Source organism: Mus caroli, chromosome 10 (assembly GCF_900094665.2).
Source record: "Mus caroli chromosome 10, CAROLI_EIJ_v1.1, whole genome shotgun sequence".
Classification (NCBI taxonomy): domain Eukaryota; kingdom Metazoa; phylum Chordata; class Mammalia; order Rodentia; family Muridae; genus Mus; species Mus caroli.
In genome coordinates this window covers 109,600,689-109,623,783 of record NC_034579.1, presented here as the reverse complement: position 1 = coordinate 109,623,783, position 23,095 = coordinate 109,600,689, and the positions used below count along the sequence as shown (strand labels likewise).

At 43.6% G+C, this 23,095-nt stretch overlaps 1 protein-coding gene across 1 annotated transcript in view; it reads left to right on the top strand.

The window, feature by feature from the left end:
• The window catches only part of Myrfl (myelin regulatory factor like), a 120,197-nt gene that overhangs the window by 55,966 nt on the left and 41,136 nt on the right, over positions 1 to 23,095 (top strand). Inside the window, exons 7-13 of the mRNA XM_021173503.2 lie at positions 3,457 to 3,652; positions 5,131 to 5,207; positions 6,563 to 6,673; positions 9,086 to 9,176; positions 15,081 to 15,281; positions 20,268 to 20,376; positions 21,112 to 21,221. Of these exons, the coding sequence (XP_021029162.1) occupies positions 3,457 to 3,652; positions 5,131 to 5,207; positions 6,563 to 6,673; positions 9,086 to 9,176; positions 15,081 to 15,281; positions 20,268 to 20,376; positions 21,112 to 21,221 (895 nt within the window). The remainder of the gene's footprint in view (positions 1 to 3,456; positions 3,653 to 5,130; positions 5,208 to 6,562; positions 6,674 to 9,085; positions 9,177 to 15,080; positions 15,282 to 20,267; positions 20,377 to 21,111; positions 21,222 to 23,095) is intronic.

Sequence of the window (23,095 nt, the reverse complement as noted above, 5' to 3'; positions counted from 1 at the left end):
ACACACACACACACACACACACACACACAGGCAAGCACACACACACAGGCATGCACACACACACACACAGAGGCACACAGGCACACACACACACATGCACACACCTGTCTATTTCCACAGCCTGCCCAAGCTCCACTGACCTGGAAAAAAGGAGGACACAGACAGAGTCAACTCAAAGGCACAGAGGCACATTTATTTTCAACACTTAGCCAACATTCACTTTTTCTAAACAAACAGAAAAGCAACGTTCACAGAGATGATAATTCAAGCTCTCTTGATTTCACTATTCAACTCACTGAGATAGAAAATCATTTATTTGTTTATAGGTAAATATGTTTAATTTGTTACAAAAAAAAATGTTGTTACCCTAGATTACCTCAGAGCAAGTTAGGGATTAACACTTATTAACCCTTCCTTTCCTGAATGTTTTAAGCATGTATGACAGAAGAGAGTTTGCAAAGCGAGTTTGGTTGGCTTCATGGCTTTTTGATGTCACAAGAAGGGTTGCCTTGGTCCAGTGAATAGAATGAATTTTTAGTTGGAGATTGTCACAGTTCAGGACAATTCAGTTCCGCTTTCATTGGCCCTTCTCTTTCTGCGTACAGCTGTTCTGCAGCTCTGTCCCATGCTCATGTCTGGCTGCAAGGCCTCTACTCTCAGGGTTTTTTGACAGAGAAGTAGGAAACATTGTAAACATCTTCCTTTTTCTCCAAGACAGTTATTATCATCCATAGTATGTCAGTGTAACTTTATCCATCCAGCCTTTAGCCTGGGGCTTCTTAAACAGTTTATCCTCACAACCCTTTTGCCTAAGCAATTGTTAAATGACCCTAGGAAGGTATATATATATATATATATATATATATATATATATATACACACACATATACATATACATATACATATATACATATATATGTATATATACACATACACACACACACACGAAAGCTACACAAGACATTTGAACCACAATTCTTTGCTATAGATATAATCCCACCATTTACAGAAGGGAAATAAATCCGTACAGTAACAAGATGGGTGTGCTTGTTAATTTTTACTTAGATAATTAAATCTTGGCTCAATATTTGATACTGTAGGACACGGAATAACTTTATCATTTTACAGAGTTGATAGATGCTTTTGGTTTTGTTATTGTTAATTCTGAGAACACTGACTCACATACATATGTATATGTGTGTGTGTGTATATAGATATACATATATACTATATATATGTGTGTGTGTACATATATATTATATATATATACATATATATGTGTGTGTGTGTATATAGATATACATATATACTATATATATGTGTGTGTGTACATATATATTATATATATATACATATATATGTGTGTGTGTGTATATAGATATACATATATATATATATTAATTTAAAAAACTATGAAAGGTATATTTCAAGCCCTTTCAGAAAATATTGGCAATTCTATCCAAACACTAAGCCAAAATTCATTTAATGAATTTTTTTAAAAATTAAAATTCTAGTTGAAACTCAAACAGCAATTTTTAAAATCAAATATTAAAACCCAATCCAACCCAAAGATAAACTAACTTGTTTGATCTCTACATCCTGAGTAATTATGATAGGAAAATATTAAAAAATTATTTTCTGTCATCAAATTTTTATCTTTCTGAAGAATAAAAGAGTTTGTACAGATGGTAGAAATGCTGCAATTCATAACATACAACAGATTGGGATCTGACCTGTGTGTCAGGTAGCATCATTGGCCTTGTGTGGTATGATGGTGTGCATACTACAGCACATGTTCCGAACTAAGAGCACAGTGATACCCTTATAAGATGACGCAGCATGAACACACGCAGCCAGAAACACTATAGATTCATTGCCCATTTGATTTTAATTAATTTCTGGCCACTGTGTATCCATCAACTTTTTAGTGTTACCAATTTTTTTTTTTGTCACCTAGATTTTGCCCGTTCAGTTATATAGCCCCTGTGTCGGGTTCTGAGCCACACTGCAAGAAGAACATTAGCAGACTGACTGTGGAAACCAGAGTCACTGCCAAGTTCCTAGACAGCATAAGGCACATAGTCTTGGTCAAAGTCTTTGTTCAGTGGTTTTCCTTTGCTGCTGGTGGTCACTGCATTAGCCAGGCCTTTGATTGGTTATTGGAAGGTATCCATGATGCAGGGACCTGATTCATTGGCAGGGACTCAACTCACAAAGCACACGGACATTCCTTTCCCAAGAGACCCATCCATGGTTTCTGCTTTAGGGATTAGAGCAAAATGTCCAAGTTCTGTGCTTTTGTGATAGCAGCAGCCAGCTTGGCTGAGGCCTCAGAGGCAGGGAGCCTCACAAGAGACCAGTGGGTACCCACTTTCTCTCACTCGTGCCTCTGAGAAGAAACTGATTTCATAAACGAAAAGTCCTTTCTTAGGAGCCTCGATGACTAAAGATCATGTTCCACGTTAGCAACTTGTACAGGAAAAGCTCGTCAAGGAAGTTTTCATTATTCACACTTCTGTGTCTACTTAATGATGTTAGCATCTCATGTGTCCAGTTACTAATGTTTTTGTTAATCATATGTCTGTATGTGGGTGTGTGCACAGACATAATTTGGAGGAGAAAGGGGGTTGAATTCTGGAACTGGAGGTGGCATGAGCTGCCCAAAGTGGGTGCTGGGGACTGAACTCAGATGGCCTGGAAGAGGAGTGCACTCTGGGCTGCAGAGGTGGCTCTTTAGAGCCCCCTTTCATTAACACTTAAAAGTACTTTTATTAATCATGTGGTAGTCACAGCGTTACTATTGGAACTACTACATAAAGCAAAATTCCGACTACCCACGCTGTCACCACCCCAGCCCTTTATGGGAAAGAAATCCTGCGGTAAGTATTCATTGCTGTTTCCTAACTGGAAAGATCTAAGGGAAAAAGAATATTCTAGGGAGGAGAATGTTTCCAATCCGGACAATGACTGGCGCTGGTTAATTCGCTTTAGCGTTGTTCCGGGCAGTTCTGCCCAGCCTGCTTTTTTGTTGTTGTTGTTATTTTTTGTTTTTTGTTTTTACAATCAGAGGGCTGAGCATTCTTACACCTGAGTAGCTGAGGCTCTTGTGAAACTTAGAAGCTTATTTTTGAAGGGAGGAGATGAATTGTTCTCCAGATCATTCTAGGCGATGTGGCGCCTTCTCAGCTTCCAGCAACCCGTTTCCAGTGCACGGCGTAGAGTCAGATTAAAGGCGACAGAGTCCAGAGAAACAATGCTTCCGTTCCGCAGAATTCCCACTGCTTCCTTGTCAGGAGATGAGAAGGCCAGTGTGCTGCGAAATATCATTTTCATTTCTGCAGTAGAGATGCCGGAAGTCGGTTGAATAAATGTTGCTAAGGGCCCTGGGCATGATGGGCTTTCTTGACGACAGAGGGAAATACTGTGCAGCTGGTTTCTTGATTCCTCTCCTTTCAGGCCTGAAGTGGGCTATCAGGTTGTGACAGACAAAGGGTTCACTTTCTCGCCGGTCGATGAAGCGTTTGTTTGTCAAAAGAAGAACCATTTCCAGATAACCGTCCACATCCAAGTCTGGGGAAGCCCGAAGTTTGTTAAGACCCAAGTGGGCCTAAAGCCAATAGAAAAGTTTTACTTGAAAGCTTTTGGAATTAAGGTAGGCCTTTTGTTCATTCAATTTACCTGAATCCGTCTTTCTTTCTTTCTTTCTTTCTTTCTTTCTTTCTTTCTTTCTTTCTTTCTTTCTTTCTTTCTTTCTTTCTTTCTTTCTTTCTTTCGCTTTTAAGCATTATTTATTTATGTATGTATATGAGTACACTGTCGCTGTCTTCAGACACAATTAGAAGGAAGGCATCAGATCCCATTCCAGATGGTTGTGAGCCACCATGTGGTTGCTGGGAATTGAACTCAGGACCTCTGCGTGAAGAGGAGATGGCACCGGTTCCTAGCTGAGGTCCAGCAGCTTTTTAGAAAGATTGTTCCAGTCTCAGAGCACTGTGATAGCACCGTTCACAGAATAGGGCATGGAGCAGCTGTAGGGTTGCTTTCTTATCTTACTTATTACTTACGAATTACTTCTGTGCCAAATCATCATTTCTTCATATTAGAACTTAAGTTCTGCCATGAGTGTGTTAGCATATGTGTTTGTGTGTTAGTGTGTATGTGTTAGTGTATGTGTGTTTGTGTTAGTGTATGTGTGCTTGTGTGTGTGAGTGTATGTGTGTTTGTGTTAGTGTATGTTTGTATGTTGTGTGTGTGTGTGTGTTTGCACTCATATGTATATGTACGATAGCCAGGATCAAATTGATGATTCATGCATCACTAGGCAAACATTCTAACTCTGGGCTCTATCCCAGACTTCTTTGTTTGTTTGTTTGTTTGTTTGTTTTTGCTGAGATGCGATCTCACAAAATTGCCCATGCTGTTCCTGCTTTCACTTGTTGCCCAGGCAAGCATGAACTAGATGATCCACCTGCCTCAGCTTCCCAAGTACCTACCATTCCAGGCCTGTACCATGAGGCCTAGTGATTTTTATTCACTTAAGTTATGCCCATCAATATGTATTAATTGTACATACTAATGGAATTCGCTGTATTTCCACATGTACATCCAAGTGCATTGGTCTTGTCCATTTCCAATTTTATCACATTTCTTCTTTGTTCACTTACCTGAATGCCTACAGCAGTGCCTGGCACATAATAGGTGCTCACTAAATAGTGAATGAATGAATGGATGAATGAATGGTGAATGAATGAATGAAAGGATGGATGGATTCTTTGAGTTGTCTTGGTCTTGTCTAGTTTATTTTTTATCTTTATTCATTCTTGCTCCTGAGATATTGGTCTTTTAATAGCACACTTTGTATTTCATCATTTACTTCTGCAGACAAGACCCACCCCCCTCCAACCAGCATCTCTCTCTTTAAGCAGCAGCGGCACACTGCTGAAAGATGGTGCCCATTGTCTAGTCTAATATGGCATTTTCAGAATTCAGACCTTCCATGGAGCCTAGCATGGTACCCTGGCAAAGGTCTCAAGCACCTGAACATTTTCTACTAATGGACACTATTGTGGTATGTTAATTAGTCTATGAAGTAATTGTTTTACTTTTGTTTTGTTTTGTTTTCCCATACAGGTGGAAGCCACCAACCAAGTGATTGCTATAGAACAGTCTCAAGCAGATAGAAGCAAAAAGACTTTTGATCCTGTTAAGTAAGATGTTCTTGTCTGAGCCATCGTGGAGTTTAGTGAAGAAGAGTGTGATATGATTTATATTTATATTTATTATTTATTATAAAATATTATTATTTCTTTTTCTTTTTTGCTACTTAATTAGCATTTTGTTTTATTTTTAATCAATCATTTTATTCGTTTACATTTCGAATATTATCCCCCTTCCGGGTTACCCCTCCACACACCCCTCCCATCCTATCCTTCCTCCCCTTTGCCTCTATGAGGGTGCTCCTCCACCCACTCACCCACTCCCGCCTCACTGCTCCAGCATCCTCTATGCTGGGGCATCAAACTGCCACAGGACCAAGGGCCTCCCCTCCCATTGATGTCATATAAGCCATCCTCTGCTACATAGGCAGCTGGAGCCATGGGTCCCTCGATGTATACAGGATGCCAGTATTGTAACACCTGTTATGAAAAGGTCCCCCTGGAAATTCACCACGCTTCTTAGGCGCTTTGATAGCAGATGGACTTACAAACAACTTGATTCCTTGAGACAGAACATGGCTAGATATTTTAATTTTTAATTTAGATTAGCGCCATTTTGGTTGAGTTGACTTCAAGGTTTCCTTTCTCTGCACATATACAGCTCATTTCTCTGTATATTGTATGGTGACCTTGACAGACGCTGGGCTGAAAGCTGACGCTCGTGGTAATATTCACAGCAGTAGTAAAGAATGAGAGTCCTCTCTCTAGAATGGCGTGAGGTGGGAACTGTGTCTTGGCTTATTTGGCCAGGATACAGATGAGGTAGCTTAGGCTAACTGCAGCTGAGCCCATTTGGGGCAGGATGGTCCTTCAGCCTAGACAGAGCCACTCACACAAACTGCTGTGGAGTCTAGGCCCGAGAACAAGCACGTGACTTGGTGCATGGGGCTCTCCCTTGCTTGGGCAGGCTACATGGCTTTTCACGGAAGGATGCTGTTTCCTGTGGCTAGGCTATGGGAGGTCATCTATGTGAAGAAAAAGTCAGAGTGTTCAGGAAGAAAAGAAGTGATTTGTGAGAAGCGGGGTGCTATAGCAACAGTGCAGAGACCATGAGAGTTTCTTTCCTCCCTCCCGCTGTGGCAGCCACAGAAACCGTTTGGGACATGCTGAGTTCATGGTCCTTGGGTTGAAACCTGAAGCGTAGCTTCTACTAGCAAGTTCTTTTCTGTGGCCTTCCTTGATGGACACTCCTACCCACGCTGTGGAGCCCTAAGTAACAAACCCTAGGATGAACATCCTCTGCACTGTGATGATAGCAGCGGACCAAACATCCGGGGGTCTCAATGGCTTAGCCGTGATCAAGTGTTGCGTTCTCTTATGTCTCTCGATACTTCCGTTTGTTTTAGAATCGACCTCCTGACTGACCAGGTTACCAAAGTGACCCTGGGACGATTACACTTTAGTGAAACCACAGCAAACAACATGAGAAAGAAGGGGAAGCCAAATCCCGATCAGAGGTACGTGGGGCGCCGTGAATGAGAATGACTGCACATGTGACCTAGCCAGGACCTCCTGTGCTCCTGGGACCCTTCGGGCCACCCAGCCAGCACACTCAGCCAGCATCGGGGATCTCCTCCCTTCTCCGACTTGGTTTATTCATGTATCTCATTTGCCCAGATATCTCCCATCCTCACTCTCAGCAATGCTCAAATTTCCTCCGTGCTTCTCTAGATGGGTGCCTACGTGTTCTGCTCATTGCTCTTGGTTCTGACTGCACTTAGCAAATCTACGTGCTAATCCTGAAACCCCACCCCCTGCCCCCCTTTTAACAGAAGAGAAAAGCCAAGCAGACTGGCATACACCTGCAGTCCCCGCACTTGGGAGTCAGAGGCAGGAGGATCTTTGAGTTAGTTCAAGGCTAACCAGAGCTATGTAGTGAGACCTTATCTCCAAAACCAAAAGGAGAAGGAAAAAAAATAAAAGAAAAAGGAAAGGAAGAAGAACCGACAAGGGAAAGCCTTAGCAATGTACACCTGTCTCCTTGAGCAGCCTGGCCCAGGACCAGCAGAGATGGCTGTTACCTGGGTACATTTGGAAATACTCAGTTCTCATGCCTCACTGGGATCTGCTGACCCCAGTGTTGGCAAGTGAGCTCGGTCAGCTGTAGCTCACCAAACCTCTGGGTGGTTCTGTCACGGGCTCCAAGTTGAGAGCCACTGGTCTCAGGACATCTGCTTTGGTGTTGAGTGGGACTGAGTTTAGACACGACACTGTTAGTCACTAGCTCAGTGACCTTGGGTGTGAAGCTTAAGCCATCTGAAACTAATTTCTGTCTATGGCTGCACCACCTCGAATGTTCCTGGTCTCATCTATAATTCATTTCCTGTGCTGTCAAGTGGGTGCGAGAACAATACTTACTTGCTCCAGGACATTTGGGGGAGATCTTAATGGAGGTGAGCTGCTTAGCTCCCTGCATGTCCCCTTCTGAGTCCTCCGTGGGAGTTAATGACGGCAGACACAATCATTATTAATAGCGATTTGATTCAGTTCAAAGGCAGCATCTACATTGTCTAGAAACTGGAGTGGTAATGTGAGGAGGTCTGGTGTGGCTCAGGAGTTAGGATCCCAGCCACAGGAGGTGCCACACTCAAGGTAAAGCCCTACCACCACCCCCAAAGCCCCAGTGCCCAAGAGAAAGACTTCTGTCTTCTAGAAGAGGAGAATGTCTCTCAGTTCCCCTACCTGAGATTCATAGCCGAATCTGGGTGTGTGTGCCTCCTTGGCTTCTCTTGGATCCTTTTGTGTTTGTTTTGTTTTGTTTTTTGAGACAGGGTTTTTCTGTGTAGCCCTGGCTGTCCTCGAACTCGCTCTGTAGACCCTGCCAGCCTCTAACTCAGAGATCTGCCTACTTCTGCCTCCTGAGTGCTAGGGTTAAGCTCATGACCAACCACCTCCCAGCCTTTGATCCTTAGGTTGTAATTCTACAAAGAGCAAGGAGGTGCAGCCTGGAAAACGTTCCCCCCCCCCCCGCCAGCCCCTAACATTTATTTTATGGCTATGACTGTTTTTCCTGCATGTAAATATGTGTATCACATGCCTGCCTACTGCTCGTGGTGGTCAGAAGAGGATGTTGGCCTCCCTGGAACTGTAGCTATGGATGCTGGTAAACCACTGTGTAGATGCTGGGAACTGAATCTTGTTCCTCTATAAGAACAAGCGTTCTTAACTCACGAGCCATCATGTCTCCAGCCCTGGGAAGATAAACGAGGATAAATGTCGTAGGGGAGATTCTGTCTTGACTCCCAAGAAATAACCATTAAGATTATCCATTAAACCAATAATAATGACCATAGCCTTAAGATTGTCTCACTGATAGTCCACGTGAGGAGATACTTAAGTACCTGCAGTGAGGTTTTGCTTGGGGAGGGCTAGAGGGAGGTCCAAGTCTTCGGCTATCTATACTCAAGGCCTGAGGGCATTGAGAATGGAGGATACCTGGAGCAGGTAAGGATGAGGTGAAACCAATATGATGGACATATTCTCTAAGTCTCCCTCCCTTAAGGCCCAGGACCTGTGGCTTATATGGTTGTGGACACAGGGACCCTGGTGGCTTTGTCCTGTGTTTGTAAACAGCGCTTCAGCGATGCTCCAGGGTGAGACCTGGGTGAGCCACATAGGTGGGCTGAGCTCAGTGCCCAAAGTTCTCCCCAGGGAACAGAAGCACAGAAACACCTGGGACAGTAGCAAGTCAGCCAATTGTCCTTCCAGTTCACCGAGGCACCACTGAGATAGGAAGGGAAGGCAGTCTGTACGTAAGTGAACCCGTCTGGCTGAGCTCACTATGAATGAAATGCCAGATGCTACTTCGTTACACAAATTGTATCTCTGTTCTTTGATGTGCCCCCATCAGTCTGTTGTTTCCGAACTAGATACTTCATGTTGGTGGTCGGATTGTATGCTGCTAACCAAGATCAGTTCTACCTGTTGGCTGCCCACATCTCTGAAAGGATCATCGTAAGGGTAAGCGCAACTCTCTGGTTTTCTGGACCACATACTTTTCTCCCTTGCAGGAAGAAGTTGAACTGTCAGCGATATAGACATACTTGAGCTGTGTTATTTTCTAACCGTTGTCAGTAATGATAATAGCACGATTGTGTTAGTTTTTATACTGTAGTTCTCAACCAAGATCACAGTGAACAGAGATGATGGGCAATATGTTACAATACACGGGGAACCAACCGCTCCCACTGGAAGTATTCACTCCCCAAATGCCATGGTGCTGAGGCATGCTGGGAAATCCTGATATTGACTCTCTGTTGGGGGCACTGGTTAAGCATCTACACATAGCACTGCTTTATACTCATGATACATTTTCATTCTGTGAGTATTCTCCATGCCCAGAGGAAAGAGGTTTCTGAAGCCAGCCCTTTCAGTATCACTCAGCTTATAAAGACAGAGTCTCCTATAGCCTGGCTCTCTCTCTGATCTAGGCTTACCAAGTGAAGAAAGTACCAGGAAGGTTTTCTGTGTTCCAACGTGATTGGTTACCCCATGACATCTGGGCCACTGCCTTACCCAAGGGAATAGCTCAACTCATTTGCTGAATGGTTACAGCTGTAGATGGTGTTGTGGCAGCTGTGGGGACATTAAGCTACTGGCAGCTGCAGCTGCGGCTATGAGGCTAGACTGGCTGCCACTGAGTGTTGGAGGAGGCAATAGGCACCCGAGGCAGGGCAGCCTTGGAGAGACAGTTCTGTCCCAGGCCTTGGAAAGCTACACAGGGAGGATGTGACTGTCCAGAAGGGAGCACCAGTCACTGTGGGCATGCCTACGTTCACAGCTACCAACCCAAGGCCCTGGGGACACATCTGCCTCCTTTTGGAAAGTGGAGTTTCTTCCTGCCTGCTTCGAGCTGTTCTGAAACAAAGAACCCTCTGTAATTATGTTAGTCAGTTAAACATGATAAGCTACCTACTAGTGGAAGCCCTCCAGTTACTCCTAGAAATCTCACTGGAAGCAAAGCAATGACAGAAATGAAGTCAAATGCTTGTGTGAAAGCCAGCTGTTCACACACGGGCTGTTTCTGACACAACCACGGGCCAAGAAGACTCTTTTGAGGCAAAACCAGGCAGCCAATCACAGAGGTATCTGTCCGGTCCTTCTCACAGGACCCCCATGGTCAAAGCCTGCTGGATGTCTCCTTTGGTATCATCTGAATTGCTTCACTGTGCTAACAAATATGATCTGAATTCCAGTCCAGAAATTAGGTTGCTTACCGTTTCTGGCTTCTCTCCAGAAGGTGTGAAGACTGAAGTATCTGTCTTTCTACTTCGACATAGACTCGTGGCCATGGCAGTGCTGTCCTGAGCTGAGTGCTTAGGGCTCGGGTCACACACTCCGTTAGTCACCTGTGTTCTTTGAATACTTTATGTGGCAACAGGGTTTTTCCTTTCTCGGCTGGCAGCACCCTAAGCACTGTGCGTGTTCAGAGAGCAGCCAAGGGAGGAAGAGAACCTGACTTGTTTAACCTCCTTTAACAGGAAGCTGCTGACCCACAAACCCTGTGGACCCTCATCACAGCACAAAGATGATTCACCCCCATGCTGAACGGGGGCAGTGGCACGGTGGTGACATTCACATTCCATCTGAGTGTGGCACACTGAGTTTCGTTCAGCATAGATTAGGTGTTGTGTTCTTTACCCAGTTTTTAAATTCTAAAAACATATTTACCTTGGAGACAGTAGCTTTCTCCAAGCTATTATTTTTTGGCTAAAGAGAGCACTCTAGTGTAACAGTAGAGTAGGATACACCAACATACCCTAAAAGTAATGTGAAGAACAGGAATGCAGACCCTCCTCACTCCAGACAGCTCACTGGTACTATTCCATTCTCGCTCCAAAACACAGGTGTGAAGGTGGAAACAGACTTCTTGGTCCATTTAATGGTTAACACTGTAACGCTGTGTGCATGTATGTATTTGTGTATGCATAACGTATAATACGTAACATATAATATACAATATATACATAACACACAACAATAATATATAACCTGAAACATATAACATACAATATACAACATATAATGTATAATAAATATAATATACAATATATAACATAATTTACAATGCAACATATATTATACACATATATTTATACATACATAAATACAGAAATATATAATACATGTTATATATAACTATATAATATATAAATATATAGCTAGAGAGAGAGAAAGAGAGAGAAAAAATGTGAGGGATGACATCATTGCTTGATTCGGGTAGTTTTAGAATTGCTCACCCCATCTTTGCTGCACCTTATACTCTAGAAGGACACGTGTGTGTAATCTATATGAGTCGAGACTACATTGCACCCAAGAGTCAAGTGTGGTCTCTAAGGACGTGGCCTGGTTCTGCCAGTGTGAGCTCCAGAATAAAAGACAAGAAGAAAGGTTTAATAATTAAAGGCATTACATGCTTGACCATGAGGGAGGAGGAGGCAGGCTTTGAAACTCTGAATTTGTGTGTGTGTGTGCGTGTGCGTGCACACACTAAACAATTTCTCAAATGGTGGATATCAGTGTTTTACTCTCTGATATCTCTAATAGAAGTGACGTTATAAGGACTTTCCCCAAGACTCTGGCCTCTGGGAGGCCAGGATACCACATTTGTCACATTTGTATGCATACTTGGGCATGCATACATGGACACACACACATTTACACATAGAACCGTACACACAACACACTCACCACACACACACACACAGACATACACACAAGCAGATACATGGGCATGAATACACACACCTAAACACACACACTCACACACAGAGACACACAACATACATACTTACACACAAATAGATACACAGACATACACACACACACTCACATAGACACATAGACATACATACAAGCAGATGCACAGGCATACATACACAGACACACACAGGCATAGACACATACATAGACACATACATGTATGCACACACACACACACACACACACACACACACAGGTAAACACAACGCTAGGGAGCTTGTGCAGACACAAATAGCTAAGCCCATGTCCTGAGTTTTTATTTTAATTGGCCAGGGATGTCCACAAATATAGACTTCTAACAGGCTCGTGACTGCAGATGCAGATCTATATACACCACACTGAATGGTCCAGAGATACTCTGGACCCCGTTTAACAACTTTTTGAAAGGACACACAAGGTGCTTTCCTAGGCTCAAGCTCTCTGATTGGCTCCTTGTCTGTGTTTAGAGCTGTAAACAAAAGTAAAACAACAAAAAAATTTCCTGTGATTTCCCTTCCACACTCAAGCCATGTCTAGTGCTGTTTGCTATCCTAAGCATCCGCAGGGGCTGTCCTTAGCATTGTGTTCCTGCAGAAGGGCGTCCCACCCAACTGTGACTCCACAACTGTGTTGCTCTGTGATTACAGGTGAAGCAGTGAGTGCTGCATCTGGCCAATTATGTTGAGGCTGAATTTGTGTTGATTTACCCTTTACTCTGAAGACTGTTTATCCACACACGACTTCACTGAACTCCACAATAACCTCTGGAGATGGCTAAAGACAATAAATGGGGCAGGGCAGTGATGGTGCACGTCTTTAGTCCCAGCACTCGGGAGGCAGAGACAGGCAGATGTCTGAGTTCTACAGAGTGAGTTCCAGGACAGCCAGGGCTACACAGAGAAACCCTGTCTTAAAAAAACAAAAACAAAGCAAAGCAAAGCAAAGCAAAGCAAAACAAACAAAGACAATAAATGGGCTTATCGATATTCTTCAAAGGATAACGCTAGTACCCAAAGATAAATATTTGCCCTAAAAGTCTTACAACCAGTTGATTTCCTATAACTTAGACTACTGGAATGTTGGGTTCTTCCCTAAACATTTGAAACCATGAGACAGAAAAAAATATTTTAGAAAAGTAAATGAACCGGTTTGATGTTTGGTATCCAGCAACAGCTATTGGGCCTCATGTGGAGAGCATGTATTATAGGTTGCTTTCACACATGAAAACATGGGTTCCCGGAAGGGAAATAAACATATAGATCTTACAGTATTTCTCATTGGCGATGATGAGCCATACTTAGGATCTCTTGTAGATCTAACTGTGTTCTTTGTTGAAATAATTTGAACATATTTTAGGAATTTAGTTTCATCTGTTGAAACAAATATAAATGTTGCAATTGTATTTTTTTTTTTTTAAAATCTACTTACATCTGCTCCTCCAGTATCCAGTTACCAGCATGGTAAGAATTATCCCAAAGCTCATTTGCAATGGCAAGAATTCATCACTGTCCTGTTTTGCTTCCTAAAGTGGCTTATGTTCAGCAGAGAGCAAAATGCATCCCCACTCTATGTTTCTGAGTTGATGGCTCACCATAAAAGAACTGAGTGGAAGCCAACTTACCATTCACATCCAACCAGCCTGGGGATCTTGCAGAAAAGCTTTTGTTGAAGTGACTTTATACAAAATAACGTTTAAAGCTGTTGCCTTGTGTTCTCCCACGGCTTTTGTCTGCTAAGAGTCTGTTGCTGGGTCTTCTGAGAGGTGCAGGTTTTCAGCTGATAGAAACAAAGTAGGAGGTTGGAGTTGCCCCAAAAGTTCTTCAGTTGAAATCAAACTAAGAGCTAAACTTGGTGGCTTCTTTTCATTTTATTATTATTATTTTTAAAATGTATGACACATGTGCATGGCAGAACATTCACACAATACAGAAAAAGTGTCTAGTGAACAGCGTGGCTCAGCCACCCACCCCAGTTCCTAACTCTCCCAGTATGTGTTCATGAGCAAATCTCTGTGATAAGTCTGAGCCATCTTCAGGGATAAATAGTGCCCAGATATGAGGCCCACCAGACAGGCAAATTGGAAGTCCCCGTGTCAGTGCTATCTGACGAGGTGTCAGAATTCCAGCAAATCTGGATTCTCTTCAAGGGGATGCAAATGAAAAAAATCACATTTGGAATATTGTCATTTGGAAAAAGGAAATGGGTTTTGTCATGAGGAATGCAAGGGATTTGGAGACACCCCCACCCCCATTTGAAAACACATCAGCAGCCACAGTGGAGCGGAGAGGAAAGAGTACAACCCAGTAGAAATTCTCACGCAGAACATTTTATTAGAAGCGAAGTCTCTCTGGAAGTTTCGCTTGGATTGATTTTAAGGATTGCTGGTGCTACTTCTAAGTCAAATTGTGAAAGCGCGGAGTTAGAGTCATTACTTAGCAAACAGAGGAATTGCAAAGCTAGCTGTAGCACGGACCACCTACGTGTTCACGGGTAACTTACTATCCTTCCAGAGCACCAGTGCCAATAAAGTGAGCCTGATGGTACCTATACCATAGAACTGCTTCATGGGGTAGCACACAAAAACGTAGCCGCCAAGGTTCCACAGCACCTCCTGTGTTCAGGGAGTACTCGGGCGTATCAACTACCCGTGTTATTGCTTGTTTGGCAGATGCATGCGCAGTCAGCAATATGAGTGTTTTAAAGCTATAAAAGACTAGTTAAATAAGAGGTATTTTTATTTACTTGAGCATTAAATAATATGTATATTTTTGTTATGAATTTAAATAATTATTATACCTGAAAAGAGTCATATTTTTTTTTAAGTCTGTGATCCTTTCCTCACTTTTTAAAGTTGTCTATGACTGAACACACAGTTCAATCTCTGAGAAATGTCAGAGAGATTCAATGTTCTCAGCCCTGGCATGCAAAGCTCCTATCATTGTGGGTCTCTCCGGCTCTCCTGGGCTCTCGGTGTTATTTGCCTATGTCAGTGTGTTCTACCCGGTATGGGCATCTCATAGGAAGGACTCAGATAACAGTCTGTTCCCCTTTGCTCTGACAACGCATGATCAACCCTTTCTGCCACAGGAACTTTAATTGCTGTATGCTGCTGTGTTTCTCCAGGCCTCTAACCCTGGGCAGTTTGAAAATGACAGTGATGCACTGTGGCAGCGAGGACAAGTTCCAGAATCTATCGTCTGTCATGGGCGAGTAGGAATAAACACAGACACACCCGATGAAGCCCTGGTTGTCTGTGGCAACATGAAAGTGATGGGGACTGTCATGCATCCCTCTGACAGCCGAGTGAAGGAGAACATTCAGGAGGTGAGTCTGGGGTATGGCACAGGGCCCTTCCTCAGACACTTCAATCAGGTGTCTGGTGTTGTGATCATAAAAAGATAAAGGACTATAAGATTATGTTCTAGAGGGGTGTCGTGAGGTAAGGGGGAAGGGGATGCCTTGGTGGGAGTATCCCATGCCGAGGCATCCCTTCCCCTGAGGGACCAGCCACAGAACAGTATAGTTTAGAATAGAGTTTATTCAGGGCATAGGGAGGGGAGTTAAGAGGGTAGTAGAGGCAGAGAGAAGGAGAGAGTAGAGAAGTAGAGGCTGGCCATGACTATGTAGAGGAGGAGGGAAAGGGAATGAGGAGAGAGGGAAAGCAAGGGGGGAAGAGGCAAAGGGGAGTGGGGAGAGAGGGGGAGCATGGGGGCAAGAGGCAAGGGAGAGAAGCAGGAGTAAGAGAGGGAGGAGGGGCAAGCAGCCCCTTTTATAGTGGGCCATGCCTACCTGGCTGTTGCCAGGTAACTGTGGGGGTGGAGTCCAGACAGAATACCAACATCTGGGACTCCCAACCTGACATGCGTGGTTCCTGGGCATGTTTATGTGTCACCTGTTGGTGTGAAATGAACAAGTTGCTTGAAGATAATGGTGGGTGGAGGTGTGGGACATCTCTCCTGCAAGAGATGGCTCAGGGTTAAGAGCACTGACTATTCTTCCAGAGGTCCTGAGTTCAATTCCCAGCAACCACATGGTGGCTCACAACCATCTGTAATGGGATCTGATGCCATTCTGGTGTGTCTGAAGAGAACCTCAGTATACTCTCATACGTTAAATAAATAATTCAGACATGTCCTTGCATCTGGCCACACCAGTGGCTTAGGTGGTCTCAATCCGAAGGCTTGTGGAAAGTCACAGTTTGAGAATGTCCTCCACAATCCTGGCTGCTATCACCAGGCTTATGCAGGATTTCAGTTTGGTTTACCAGAAGTCATCAGTTTTGCTCTTTTAAAAGATTTATTGGTTTATTATATGTGAGTACACTGTAGCCATTTTCAGACACACCAGAAGAGGTGTATCTGATCCCATTACAGATGGTCATGAGCCACCATGGGTTGCTGGGAGTTGAACTGAGGACCTCTGGCAGAGCAGTCAGCGCTCTTAACCGCTGAGCCACCTCTCCAGCCCCCAATCTGGGGCTTGATTAAAGAAGATACATTGTCTTAAATAACATACTTCCCCAGAGCCTCTCAAATCCTTCTAGGATGCGTTCTCTGTATAAGCAACCTGTCCCCTCATCCTGGACTGGAAATGAGAAACTCCCCTCTCCCTATTCTGCTCACAGCAGCCCAAGGGGATAAAGAGAATTGCAGAGTTGGGTAGGAGACTGGAGATTGATCCTGACAGCATCAGCTCAGGACTTCACCCCAGAGATGTGCTCCGCTTCTGGTTTGCAATCCATGTCTAGAGAAGACTCAGCTATGAGTATTTTAATCCACGTCAATAGCTTCTTCTAAGACCATATGTGTGGAACACTTTTTCCCTGTATAAAACTAAGTAGACAGAAGTTTTACTTCCATTAAATACATATCAGTAATGTGGGGTGTTAAGAATTATCTTGTATTAGTATTGCCTTCTATCCGTATTTGTGAAATGGATAGGCTCCTATGACTTCTAGCTGTCCCATTTGCCACTTATCTCAGCTGTGAGATAGATGGCGGTGATCATTGGCGGCCTCGTGGATCTGTGCACAGCATCCTTGCCTCTCTCAGCTGTGAGATAGATGGCGGTGATCATTGGCGGCCTCGTGGATCTGTGCACAGCATCCTTGCCTCTCACTGACTCAGTTTCTCCGAACTTTTAAGGAGAGAGCCATGCGTTCAGGGTTTCTAGAAGGATCACAGACCCCCAGTGCTGCTAGAATGAGAAGCTGCTGGGTAATTTATACACAGTAGAAATTTATGACTGGTAATGCTAGAGGCTATCTCAAGGAATCCCAAGATAAAGGCACTGACAGGTTTAGTGTCTGTTGAAGGCTTTGGCTAACAGCGTGCCAGGGACGTGTGCAGACAACTGTCTTCACATGGTAGAAAGATGGACACGTGCAGGAGAAAGAGGTGATCCCCTACAATTTTGATGTTTGTTTTTAAACAGAATCCTATTTGCTAGGTAGATCAGGCTGGTCTCGAACTCACAGAGATGGGCCTGCCTCTGCCTTCCAAATGTAGGGAATTGACTTGTACATCCATGCTCTACTCCTTGAGCTCTTTTGTCAATGAGCATAGAGACCTCATGACTTAACCTCCACTGTGGTGTATTAAAATACTTAGGGAAATGATTGTTTTAGCTATCTGGGGTCTTTTATGGTTCCACATACATTTTAGATTTTTTTTTTCTTATTTCTATGAGGAATGTTGTAGGGAATTTGATTGAGATTGCATTGAATCTGTAAATTGCTTTTGGTAGAATCATCATTTTCACAATATTAATTCTGCCAACCTATGACCATGGGAGGTCTTTCCATTTTCTAGAATCTTCTTCAATTTGGAGGTTTAAAGTTTCCATTGCAGCGGTTCTTCCCCTCCTTGGTTAAGGTTGTTTCTAATCCTTTATTTATTTATTTATTTATTTTAGGTATTGAAAATAGAATAATTTTTCTAATTTCTTTCTTAGCAAGTTCATTATTCATATAGAAGAAAGCCCTGATTTTTCTATGTTGGTTTCTGCATTCTGCAATGTAACTGAAAGAGTTTTCTAGAAGAGTCGGTAGGGTCTTTTTCTGGTGTAGAATCATGTGATTTGTGAATAAGGATAATTTTCATTCTTTCTACTTTAATCCATTTTATAGTGTTCTTCTCTCTGATGGCTGTGGCTAAGATTCCGAGCACTGTACTAAATGTTATGGGGAACCTTTATCTCATCCCAGACCTTACAGGAAATGTTCCCAGTTTCCCCCACTTAGACAACGCTGGCTATACATCTGTTGTGTAACTTTTATTGTTTTGAGGTACACTCAATTTATTCCCAGTGTGTCTAAGACGTTTATCATGAAGGCATATTAAATTCTGTCAAATGTCCTTTCTGTATCTATTGAGGAGATTTGTGATTTCTGTAAGTTTATTAATTGTGTATTATACTTATTGATTTGCATACACTGAACCAATCCTGCATACCTGAGATAGAGCCCATTTGTAATCTTTCTATGCTCTTGAATTCAGTTTGTGAGTATTTGGCTGAGACTCTACATCTATTGTCACAGGGATATTGGCCTTTTGTATTTAAGTTGTCTTTCCGTCTTTATTTGATTTGGGTATCAGGATAACATTGGCTTTGTAGAATAGATTTGATGGTACTCTTTCTGTTCTTGATTGATGCTGTTCCCCTAAGCTGTTACTTTGTAACCTTTGAAGGCCAGAAAGGGAAAGTTACTTTTTGTGGATGACTCTGGTTACAGTGTATCCTTGTGCTTCCTGGGTCAGGTTTGCAAATCTCTCTGAGATCCCAGGAGTCATACCTCTCTGCACAGCTGAACAGTGGATGCTGATTCAGGTGGGGCCCTGACACAATCCTTGCTGTATCTATGGCAGCTGCCCTGATAAAAGTCTGGGACAGCAGGCAGCTGCATTGCTTGCTACTGTTCTTCCCAGCTATGCACCGGTGGAGTGGTGCTGATGCAGAAGAAGCAGGCAGTCTGTGTGGTTGATGGACACTGCAGATCTCTTTGTGGTAGAAACTCATGGATGATACAGCTTCTGGAGTCGTTTTACTGGAGGCATTAAAGTTGACTTGGAGAGGGCCCAGGCCAGCACACCATATCCCAAGTGGCCAATATGGCTGCCATAGCCGGTGCCAAGCCATACTTTGGAGGAAGTTCACTAGAGAATGGTGCAAATGTGTGTTCATCAGTGGGTCCTGAGGTGAGAAGCTTACCTGGGCAGTGCAGTAGAAATGCCCCTCATACTTCTTCAACTATACTAATCCACTTACTTAGAGATGGCTTCTAATCTGCCATCTTACCCAGAAGTCACTAGGTGATGTATTTCTGATTGTCAAAATGCCATTGATTTCATCATCTAGCAGTATTCTAAAGGAAAAATCAGAGGACATATGGGAAAGTGGCCGGTTATCTTTTAATCAGACTAATATCATTCTAATTAGATACAGTTGTTTTGTGAAATTATCAAACAACCCACTCCTTCAAATTAAAGAGGATCCTTTGGAGCAAACACTTAGTGGTAGAGAAGATTAGCTTTACTATCTTGCTATCAGTTTTCTGGGGACCAGGACATTTCTTTGAGGACTTGACAATGACAATTGGGGACATCATTAGACCCAATAGCAGGGGAGAAGGAGATCTATGCTGACTCGAACCCTGAGAGACTTGGGGAGGGAATACAGAGCAATCCCCAGAAAGAAACTCCATCCAGCAAACTATCCAAAGTAACTCCAGAGTGTGGGGTCTCTCCATACGAGAGGTTGTCTTTGAACTGGCAATGCAGTTTCCGTTTGTAAATAGAGCCCGGGTCACACAGCTGTGGACACAGTTGAACAGGACACCTCAGCATCCTGAACAGACTCTCCAAAGTGAGAATCCTGGAACTTTTCAGGGAAGACAAGAGCAGTGTAGGAGGTACTCCCATCCCATAATTTAGACTGCAATCTCCGGTTCCATTTGTTGGAGCAGCGGCTCTCAACCTTCAGAATGCTTTGACCCTTTAATACAATTCCTTATGCTGTGGTGACCCCCCCACCATAAAATTATTTTCATTGCTACTTCATAACTGTCATTTTGCTAGTGTTATTAATCATAATGTAAATATCTATGTGTTCCCATGATCTTTTTTTTGAAGGTCACAACTCACAGGTTGAGAACCATTTTGGAGGCTGGCAGTTACCAGGGGGACTTCCCTGGGGAGAAAATTAGAAATTTCTTATCTGTCAGTCTTCCCTGCCTCTCAGAGTCACGCAGCACATTGTTTTGAATGACACATATCTAACCAGGTGAAATTTACTCTCTTTTAATTAAAACAGGTTGACACAAACGAACAGCTGAGAAGAATAGCCCAGATGAGGATTGTTCAGTATGACTACAAACCTGAATTTGCATCTGCCATGGGGATAAACACTGCCCATCAAACAGGTACAAACACAGCTTCTCCTTGTCTGTTCACCTTGAGCTTCATTCTGCCCACCTAACACATGCTTTGAGTTCACCATCATTGTAATGGGGGGGGGGAGGGAGGCTAGAGAATGTGTGGGTTACCTTTAACGTAACACCCCCACGTTGCACACCCAAGTCCTGCTAGAAGATTTTTGAATATATTGCTTGTGAAGTGAGGGTTCAAGGGCCAAGAGCAACAGGGATTGTGTGAAGCAGGGAAAGGGGGTGGGGTGGGAGTGGGGCTAGACAGTCTAGGGATGGAGTTGAGAGCCAGGTAAGGCTGGCTCACAACATCAACATCATCACCTCAACGACACTCCATGCTCATTCCTTAGCCTGGGAATCCTAAAACTAAGCGGGAACACTAAAGGATCAACATCTCCTATGGGAACATAATGGACTCAAGCTAGCAATATGCGTCCTTCTATGTATAGGGATGTAAGGGTATTTATTTACCCTTCACAGCACCCTTCCCCCCAACTAGGCAAGGTCTGAAAGAATGAGAAGGCAAGTGGGGAGGGAAGGAAGGAGTGGAGCACTTCTACTTTCAATTCTGCGGAGGTTCTCACCTCAATTATAGATCAAAGTGAAAGCTGAGGTAAATGTCTCTTTCCAAAGAGTTTCCATGGAACCTGGGTATTCTACTCTGATGTAGGAAACCCTGCAAGCATTTCCCACACCCCCATTAACCCCGTTGAAATGCTTTGTGTGTAGGAATGATTGCCCAAGAGGTGCAAGAGATCCTGCCCAGAGCTGTGAGAGAGGTCGGGGATGTCACCGGTGGAAATGGGGAGACACTGGAGAACTTCCTCATGGTGGATAAGGTAATCAATTACTCCATCAGTGTCTACAGCTAGGGCTGTCGATCACTGCCACACCCCTCTGCAGGTTACACAATGGCAGACACAGTTTACCCAGAGATGGGGCTTGAAAAGAATCACTCACTGAGCTGTAGAGAGAATTGGTACCAATTATCATACAATATATTTCAGAGATATAACAACAACAACAACAGCAACAATAACAACGACAATAGGCCCCATGGGGAAAAGGACTATGCAGTGCTCAGAATTTCTTTTCGGCAGGGATTACTGAAGGAAAACTGGCCTAAGGCAGAGTTCACTCTGCAGGGCTGTTCTCAAAATAAGGTCCAGAGAGCATGGGAAACCTTGACAAAAAGCTCAACCGCACCTTGTCTTTAAAGACAGAAAACTATCAGTGGGGGAAAGGTGCAGTGGTTAGTGGCACTTGCGCATCTTCCAGAGGATCCAGGTTCAATCCCATGCATCCACAACCATCTGCAATGGCGGTCCTGCTGGTCCTGGGCTCACCCGGCACACAGACATGCGTGGAAGCAAAATGCACACATACACACAAAATAATAAAATAATTAGAAATAAAGTAAAATGAAAAAAGAACTATAGCTTATAACAAAATACTTCTGTTCTATAATACAAGGAAAAGTATAGCTTTTCAATATGCTCCTCAGAATAATTAATAATTAAATAAAGTGTTGAAATTTTTGCGGGGAGGGGGGGTTCTTTTGTGACAAGGATGTGTTTAAATTCCACAATAGGGCCATAAAGTGGGTCATTTTTTACAGTGCAATTCCCCGAGTCTCATTTGTTTCACCAAGGGCTTGTCTTAATTCTTTGATATTCAAATTGTTCTCTGTTGAAGGATGCTCTCCTGGATCTAAATTAGCCCCTACCCCGCTCACTGGATGACTGTCTAAGTCAGGCAGTCCCTCTCTTGGCAATACAGCTTGTGTGATTTGAATAGTTCTGTAATACCATGTCTGTCAATCTTGCGATAGCCTGTTCTTTTGCAAGGCTCACAAACTACGCTGCCACCGGCTTGAGTTGCACCAATGATTTAGGTATGAAGAGGAAAAGCCAATTGCCAGAGGGATTTTTTATTTTTATTTATTTATTTATTTATTTATTTACTTTTTAGCAGTGGGCACAGATGTTTGAGTGGAGACTAATTAATACTTTCTCGGTTCATCCGGGAGTTTGTCTCCAACTTCAGAGTGCACGCAGTCCACTGGGGGTCTCCCTGAAATGCACGCTCTGATCGGGCAGTGAGAGCGTTCCTCTGTGACCTCTGCGTCAGCTCAGTGCCTGCCTCTGGGCTCCCGCCTGGAGTGGAACCCTGGTTTCTCTTGGATGTCGTGAGATGAAATGAACCCTTTCTTTTCCAGCTGGCTTAGGGTCCTGGTGTTTTATTACAGTAAGGGAAACTCTAACTAAGACACCCTTCCCCCTTCTCCAGGCTCTGTCCTCCCCCCTTACTCATCCAGGCAGACGCCTCCTGTCTGTGTGCCCCTCATTACTAGATGTTTTTTCTATCATCCTGAAACCTACCCAGTATGCTTCTGCCCCAGAGCTGTGGGTGTTTTCTGTCCTAAAGACTCTTCCCCAGGCCGTCTCATCTGGACTTCGCTGCCCAGGTCTTCCCTGATGGCTCATCCAGAGCAGTCTCTGCACCAGATCACTCTCTTTTATGAGGTCCAGGGTCATTCCGGGGTGGGTGTATAGTGACTTTGCACAGATCTTTCTGTCCTAGTCAGAGTTTCTATTCATGCACAAACATCAGTGTTACGTTCTGTCTAAGCTCTGCCCCCACAGTTACCTGGCAGCAGCCAGGTACATCTGACTGACTATAAAAGGGACTGTCTGCCCCTCCTCCCTCTCTT